Source organism: Pygoscelis adeliae, unplaced genomic scaffold (genome assembly GCF_000699105.1).
Source record: "Pygoscelis adeliae isolate BGI_AS28 unplaced genomic scaffold, ASM69910v1 Scaffold116, whole genome shotgun sequence".
In the NCBI taxonomy this organism is placed as follows: domain Eukaryota; kingdom Metazoa; phylum Chordata; class Aves; order Sphenisciformes; family Spheniscidae; genus Pygoscelis; species Pygoscelis adeliae.
Genome location: NW_008825080.1, coordinates 2,999,553 through 3,008,204, shown reverse-complemented (window position 1 = coordinate 3,008,204; position 8,652 = coordinate 2,999,553). Strand labels below are relative to the sequence as shown.

General features: G+C 39.6%; 1 protein-coding gene across 1 annotated transcript in view; it reads left to right on the top strand.

Moving 5' to 3' along the window:
* The window catches only part of ITGA2 (integrin, alpha 2 (CD49B, alpha 2 subunit of VLA-2 receptor)), a 51,687-nt gene that overhangs the window by 31,324 nt on the left and 11,711 nt on the right, over positions 1-8,652 (top strand). Inside the window, exons 16-23 of the mRNA XM_009326958.1 lie at positions 986-1,125; positions 2,120-2,271; positions 3,307-3,417; positions 4,006-4,088; positions 4,918-5,059; positions 6,695-6,787; positions 7,921-7,997; positions 8,092-8,175. Coding sequence (XP_009325233.1) covers positions 986-1,125; positions 2,120-2,271; positions 3,307-3,417; positions 4,006-4,088; positions 4,918-5,059; positions 6,695-6,787; positions 7,921-7,997; positions 8,092-8,175 — 882 coding nt within the window. The remainder of the gene's footprint in view (positions 1-985; positions 1,126-2,119; positions 2,272-3,306; positions 3,418-4,005; positions 4,089-4,917; positions 5,060-6,694; positions 6,788-7,920; positions 7,998-8,091; positions 8,176-8,652) is intronic.

Genomic DNA, 8,652 nt, shown 5'->3' with positions numbered 1-8,652 from the left:
GGAAAGAGTTGTCCGGCAGGGCAAGGACAGAAAGCAGTGAAAGAGACTTGGCACCTATTTCTGGCAAGAAACCCATCTTTTCTGGCATGTGGCCTTTGCCAGAGCAATCTGAGTACTTTCACAAAATAAATAAAGGCATCACAGAACCCAAATCTTCTGCCTCCCTAAGTACTGTGTATTTTCTATGACTTCCTTGAGGAGCTAAATTAAAATGCAGCTGGCTCTCCTATCTGTCGCTTGTCTTCTCGCCTGAGGCTCCCCATTCTAAGAAGAAAAACATTACTGAATTGCTACTTGTTTCATAATGAAACAAGATTATTAAAAATGAATGGTCAGTTTGGACCTTTGGCCCACAATAGAACTGCTGCTGGTGCTGGTGGGAATTGCATTAAAGAAAATTATGCTCCTTGGAGTACCAGCATTTATTTAGATTTGATTAATGAAGATGCTCATTTTTCTTTCACTCTGGCATTTGGTCTGATTAATGAGTTTCACTTTTGATTAAAGTGTTTGTTTTCACATGCAGGGTTCCTTTGAAACTGTTCTTCAAAATCTTGATTAATTACATGAAAGTTGTTTTTCTGAAAAATAAGAGTATTAATTAAAATGAAGAATTACCCTTCTTCACCTTTCCCAGAGGAGCTCAGTAACTTCCCTAAAGGAGCAGAAGAAGGTTACTTATTGGGAAAACAGGACAATGGCTTTGTTCTCTGTTATCCGAAGGGAAGGATTAGAGCATTAGGATAAAGACATTGATTATCCATTTATTTGACACGATAAATTATTTATTGTCATTACTGAAAGCTACTGTATCAACAAATACACTTACATGGAAAGAAAAATAATTTTACCAGTGCCATTAAAAAATGTTTACATTGGGAACCAAGAAAATTAATGTTACATTTACAGATAGTAAGAGACAACAGCTTTTATGTTATCCAGTGCTCTTGAAAATCACATGTAACCTTTTAAAAATGTTTTTCAGGTCACGAAGCATTGCAAATGTGTCCATAATTGCCTCATTTAAACCTGAGAAAATCAGTCTGCTGAACAAGAACACAGAAATAACTGTCAAAATATGTTTTCAGGCTACGTTTAGACCTGCTAAGAGAAATAATCAAGTGGGTAAGAGTATTTCAATGACTTGTCTTATATTAATTTCTTCAAAAGTCCATTATTCAAATGAGAAGTGGATATTCTAAAGATATATTGGATTGAATGTCAAGAAAGGCAAAATCAGTATAAAACTCAAGTGGCTGAGAAAGTGTTTTTAAGACCTGCTTTCATCACTGGCTCCATAATCTTTGAAAAGTGAGGAATTAACTGCATAAAGGAGAGCTGTATCCTTGCTGTTCAACAAACCCCAGAAAATGTCATTAGTGAGAAGCTGTTTTTTTCCAACCTGCCGGTTTCACCAGAATACTGCAGACTTTTCTTCTCTCTTCAGGAAAAAAAAAAAAAAAATTTCCATAGGCTCAGCACAGATATTGGTGGGGAGGAGGTCTTCTTTTTAGAGGACAGGAGAGCACCAAATATTTCTGAGACCAGCACTGGCCTCTCATGAAGCTATTTAGTTAAACATGCATGTCATGGATAACACCCGTTGGACTGCTTCGGTGCTGTGTATAGTGCCTTTAGGAACTGTTGATCGTGAGCTATAAAATAACGGTGAACTTCCACAGCATATTAGTCATAATATGAAGAGAAGAAGCCAGAAATTATTACGTGATTGAAGAAAAGATGCAGATTCATTATAGTCTCCTCAGAGTTCAGGGATATGGTTGCAAGGCCCCTTTATCTAGAGTAATCCTGGCCCTGCTGACTGGCTTCTTGCCTGAGCTGCAGGCTTAGACATCTGCAGTGGAGACTGGACTGATTGCCATTTAATGTGCTCTCTGTGGATGAGAACTTGTGTCAGGATTTAAACCTGTTTGACTGCTTTGGAAAACACAAGAGAAAATTTTATCATTTTGAGACTGCTCTGTGTTTAGCAAACTATGAAAAAAAGTAAAATATTTGGTGTGGTTTGGAAAGCCTGGTCGCTCTCTAATGTTGAGCATAGTAATGAGATCATGGGCAGTCATACTCAGCAAAAAATGTACTGTTACTCTTCTTGTAGTTATAAAGTACAATGCAACATTGGATGCAGATCTCCAGTCCTTTAGAGTGACTTCTAGAGGATTGTTCAAAGAAAATAATGAAAGGTACATGCAGAGGGATCTTGTGGTACGTCATGAGGAGAATTGTGTTTATGCCGTCTTCAGTGTACAGGTAAGTGCAATTGCAAGCAGTCTTATGTGACAAAAATGATCAGAAGAAGACGTTGACGAATTTTACATCTGTAAGATGAATTTCATGCATGGTGTACTCAATGATTTATGTTTCTCAAATCTCCCACAACTGAAAAATACTTAGTTAAGATTCTGATTTCAGAGAAACTAATAACTGTCAAATTCAGCACTGCTTTTTAGGACAGAAGAGGCAGTTCTTAATTATGTAATTCAGCTCTGACATAACACAGAGCCCATAGTCCATAGTTTCAATAGATTTTAATTTCCCTCTGAGTAGATTCTTCTGTAAGAACTAAGACATACATGCAAATGTTTTCTCTCAAACTAACTTCAGGCAGACTTCTGGTGCATGCTAGCCCTAGGTATACACCTAGGAAAAAAATAAAAATAAAAGTCTCCATCTTTCTCTAGAACCAAAGGCCGAACACAGCCCTGAGAGTTGCCTTAAGCCTCCTGCATGATGCTGGGTCAGGTAGAGGATTTTGATTGCTTTGCAGTGCAAATATCTTTGACTTGTTGATCACATTTAGCGCCGTTGTAGAGCCATGAGCTATAGGGCTAGAAGAGTATTCATCCATTACTAAGAAACAGAGGACACATGAGGTACATTCAGACCCAGCTGCTCTCTGTAAGGCAGAATGGAACAGGAATTTGACTCCTGCAGCCAGGTGAGAATGAAAGTCACATGGTGGTGGCTTTTGAGGACCAGCTTCTGCAGCTGCAGAGACTCTGCATGTTCCTTAGTCCTAGAAGTGACTGTGATGAATAGAGTCTCCAGGAATCCTAGGAAAATGAGTTTTATCATGGAAATGGCACTAAAAGCTGTTTAGCAAGAGGAGCCCACGCTAGGCAATCTCACAAAATTATTTTGGTCAAGAAATGAAGCTTTGCACTGTTACTTCTTCTTGTTTAGAGCAAGTATGATTTTACTATGCATTCTCAATTTACAATAGAATTACCAGTTTTACACTGTTTGCTGTGCTGACAGCTATCATCTAAACCACGTGTTTTACAGGAACCTTCCGATGCAGTGAATTCCCTTAGTTTGCGCATTGACATTGGCCTTGCGAATCCTGGCTCCAGCCCTGTTCTTGATATATATTCTCCTGCATCTGTGGCCTATAGTGTAAGTATGCAGACTTACTATTGAAAAATGCATGGCTATACACACATCCATAACATGTGGCCCCCACAAACACCAAAGAGGTGCATGCAGGTGAAAACTGGTGTTCTAGTTAAGTCACTGGGCTGAAAGCAGGCACCTGGGGGGGCATCCCCTGGTTCCTTTTATACCTTTGTCTGTATTGCATGGGCTTGCTCACACTCAAACACACACATCAGGCACCATGGCATAACAAGCATGTTGGCTGAGCCGTGTCACTGTTGATGTGAACTTCTAGTAGATCGCAAAGATGAACTGGTTAAAAGTAGTAAAAGAGTACATAAAAGAGAGATGGAACCCATTCGATTACATCACATTTGTTGTGGGTTAAGAATAACCTGCCTGCACCATTCTTATGGATCAGTTGACATGGAATAACATGTTACTGACTTCTAACTTGTTCATGTGTCACAGTTTTTAATGCCCTTAAGAGGGATTTTCTTATCTTCAAACCAAGAATATGCTTCACCTCAAAGGTATTTGCACTCTACTGTCTGTAGATAATTTTAAAGTTGAGCACTGTCATTCAGGAAATGTTTTTGGTTTTCATAGATTCCTTTTATTAAAGACTGTGGTGAAGATGAACTTTGTTTCTGTGATCTTGTTCTGAATGTTCAGCAGAAGGCAGATGATGGGTAAGAGCTGAATCGGTGGAATTGTTGGGGTTGGGTGTTAAGTTTTCACCACTTGGTTTGTTTGTAGGCTTTGGATGAATTTCCAGACGAGAATGCCTTTCTAGTTCAACATTTACTTAGAAATAGCAGGGATAAAAAAAGCAATAGCATTTCTGTATAAATAACTAATCAAGGAAAAAAGAGGTATGATAAGAACACAGATACGGAAGTAGGACTCTTGTCAGCTTAGACAAACCCAATTTTTGGTACCTTAGGGATTGAGGACACAGTGAGCATTCAGAAGAATCGTGTCTGGCTGGCTGCTGTCAGGAAAGGGAGCACGCTGGGAGAGCAGCAGTGGCTGCAGCAGCCATCTTGGTCCCTCCCCCAGGGAGCAGTGAGGATCCTGCAGCAGGCTGTGCCACTGGGGAGCTGACGTCAGCCATTCGGGCAGCACATATTCCAAGTCCATATGCAGATATACGCATACATGTACAGTACACAGAGAGACAGTGCTGCCTCTTCCTGGAGCTGCCATCCAAGTCCACCGCCCACTCTCTGCCCACCTTCCCACCAGGGTAGAGCCCTTGAAAATGGAGCAAAGTGACTTTGACCGTACATAATCAAGGTCGTGCACTTTAAGAAGACACTAATTCCATTTGGTTTTAAGAAACACCATCACAGAGTTTCTTATATCAAAGGATTTAGAAAGCAGAGCGTTTAAAACATAGGAACGTAGGAAATGTCTTGCTGTGCTTGTTATTTGTTGTTGGCTACAGGCAACACATTTTCATGATCCACAGCTGTTCTAGTACCTCTGTTTCCAACAATGGACTTTATTTTCCAACAGCAAGCAGCAGTTTGTTGTCAGCAGCAAAAACAGACGACTAACATTCAATGTCAAATTGAGAAATAAAAAGGAAAATGCATATAACACCAGAATCCAGGCTACATTTTCAGACAACTTGTTTTTTGCATCATCATCTTTACCGGTATGTGATACCCAACTTCACTGTTTCTGTTATTGCCACTGATTTTCGAGCTTCTCAGAGAATTTTTTTTTTTTCTTTCTAGTAGTGCCTATCCCAGGAAAGAATGTGTGTGCAAACCTCTCTCCCAATTTATTCTCTTGGATACCAGAATTATTCCCTTCGGCATATCAGTTTATTTAGGTCAAGGAGAGACACTGCCAACTCAGCGTAAAAGTTGGCAACCTGTTGAGTTTGACTTCACCGCAGTATTTCAGCCATCTTTTCCTCAACTTTAGGCCTTGGCACCCACATCTTCTTGACAACATGCCTGAATGCAGTTGCTGCGCCACAGGGAATTTGTATTTGATAAATCAAGCATGCAGCATCGATGATGCAGCATTAAAGCACAGACTTTGGATCTAGAAATAGTGTTACTGCCAAGACCATGTGTTCCAGCTAGACAGTTAATCAGATTGAAATGATTGCTATACCAGAAGCTCTTCTTCTAATGAATTTTGTCTTAGAAAAGAGAAAAGAAAGGAATTATACATACTATTTTGGGGAATGCAGTAAATCTATAATCTCAGCTCTTGCTCCTAAACAATTCATGAAGGATGAAATCCAGACTTCAGTGCTTGGCTTATGTGGTCAGGCCGCTACTGGAGAGGTGCATGATAATCCTAGAGGTGAAATCCAGAGCAATCCCTATACTGAAGGGAGAGGAGGGATAGGAGCATTCATCACTGCCCAAGAGCAGCATTTTCCTGAACAATGGACTGGCAGAAGTACTCCACACAGCACTGAGGGTGCCCCTCTACCTCCCCATCCTGTTGTGCAGCAAAATTGCTCATTCCACTCATGCCAAAAGACCACACTGGAGCTAGGATTTTCTTTTGCTTTAAAACCCCATTTGCGTAGAAGTATTTCAGCCTGCAAGTGAAGCTTTTGACCAAATATGCGCCTGCTTCAAAGCAGGAAGAAAAGCATAAGCTGAGAATGTATGGGTGTTGTTTTGGGGTTTTTTTTTTGTAGCATAATTCATGAATGGTAAATGTCTGCTAGGGATGCTTGTAACAAAAGACAGTACATTTTAATGAATTCTTTTCAAAGTGATGATAAATGGCTATGGTCTACAAGTTTGTCTTTGATGTAGGACGATGACATGCTAAATATTCTGCAAAGTAGTAAACAAACTTATGTATTGTAGATTTTCCTACAAGAAGTACGATAGAGTTCCCCTCTGCACACTAACTTCTACAGTGAGAGTACTTAACGAACTCTCAGGTCATGTAAATATGTCTGCAAAAGTTCTGTAAAAATGCTGTAAAAAAGCACTGTAGGAGTTAATGCTGGAGGTGACCTGTACTCTCTAGCCTGTATTCCTTCTTCCAAGCCCAGCACAAAATTCTAACAAGATCATTACAGCTCACAAGAAATCGCATGAGACTGGTCCTTGTCCCACCTTTCTCCTGCCTCTCTCCTAGCCCTGCCTATGCCCTACCCATCTGCTGCATCTCTAGGAATTACTGCCATAACACCTATTTGTACTACTCCTTAGTGTAATACATGTCCTGTTGAAGATACATACTGGGAACTTCCTCTCTGCTTTATCAAAACCTGATACTAAGATGACTTTTCTGTTTGTTTCCTCTGCAGAGCGATGGGACTGAAGTCTCATGTCAGACAGGAACAACACAAAGTAGTGTCATTTGCCAAATAAGCTATCCTGTTTTCAGAACAGGACAACAGGTACAGCTAGCATGTTTAAATAACTTTGAATGATACCCCAAAAGCTTTTTTGTTGTTGTTTTTCCCTAAATCTGCATTTACTGCTGGTGAGGATTTCTTAGATTTGCCAACAGTTAACTTTGCTTTGGGTTTCAGAGGCATTAAAAGAAGCAAAGCAAGGGCTAAACTTTTGTGACTGCCTGCCAGATTAAAGGAAAAAAGGCTCTTGAAGCACATTTCTCCCTACCCATGGCTTTCAAATGCTACTGTACTTTGTAACTCTTGGAGGGTGAGGGCTGGGGGCAGAAGCAGAGAGGATTGTGCATAGCCTCCTGGGAACTGAGCACAATTCCCATCAAACCCCTCCTGCTGCGTGAACCTGGGGTAGCTCCCTCTCCTGCTCTGTGAATCTCATCTCTCCAAGAAAGCGGTATCACTTTGAGAGGAGATGGGTGGCCCACATAGCCCTAGGATAGATCGTATATCCTTTTTCTCATGCATACCGTAAATCTTGGGATATCCATGGTTTTATGGAACTTAATCTCTTATTCCTCAAGGGCAGAATAGAAATAGGCTTCCAGCCTCTAACACAATCAACCGGAGCAATAAGAAACTTACTAGAAAGAACAGACGTTCTGCAGCGGGGGGGGGGCAAAATTTTTTTTTGAAAAAAAAAACGTAAAAAAAAAAACAGGGCTTTGGGGTGGGGGGGGGGGGCAAAAATAAAAAAAAAAAAATTACATATAAAAAGTTAAGTTTGTTATGAATTTTTAATGGCATTGGTCAAAGCAGACCTGTTGGAATGAATGGAAGAAAAGAGTGAATACAAAACTTGTGTTAGTGCTAGTGTTCAAAACCATGTAATTGAAGCAATTCTGAACACCTTTTATTGCAGCTTGTAGCTAGTTAGACACAATTTTAAAATACACATAACTCATGTTTATGTAACAGTGTCAATTTGTACGGGAAAGTGAAACAAAGCAATTCTGGAGTATTAGAAATTACTGAAATATTACACAGAAATCGGTGGAGAATTCAGATACAGAGGGCAATTCTAGATTGTTGCACATATGAATAATTATGTTGCTATTGGGAAGTCCTTCGGATGTTGTACCATAAACTCATTTACAGTGTGTTCCTTGTCTCTTCCATAGGTATCCTTTGATATTAGTTTTGATTTTAACCTGAAAAATCTTCAGAATGTGGCAGTTCTAAGTTTTCATGCGTTGAGGTAAAGTAATCGTATGAGAGCAAGCTAGGTATTAATACCTTATTTGTATAAAATAATATTATAACACCTTACTTAAATGTGTTTTTATGAACAGCGAAAGTAAGGAAGAGCAAGAATTGGACAACCAGGTCAGCTTATCAATTCCTTTGCGATATGATGCAGAAATTCACATCACAAGGTATGCTGAATAATGTAGAGTCACTGTCATTTTGCCAAGGCATTTGAATATAGTAACAGTCTTGAAAGGCCACTGAAAAGATAGTGAAACTCTGTTTTAACTTGGAAGTATAAGAAATTCCCACTTCATCAACAGTAGCAGAATTTTATGTCCTTCCAATAATCTTACATGTAAAAAATTATGGAATGTGTAGTAAGAAATTGTGGATCCATGTTTACCTCTGAACAACTGTTGCAGAGGCTCATGTGAATGGAATTGGTATAAATGCCAAACAGTGCTTGTGGTTTTGATAATATAATTAGTATATACTATACAATAAGGTTGGGCCTCTGGGCTCAAATGTAGTGACATTGGATCAAATCTGGAGTTAAAGTGATCAAAGCTAAGCAAGCAAACAAACAACAACAAAAAGAAAAAAATGCCCCAGCTCAAATTCTCAGCGAAGTGGGGTGGGGAAAACAAAAAAAATAATTATGG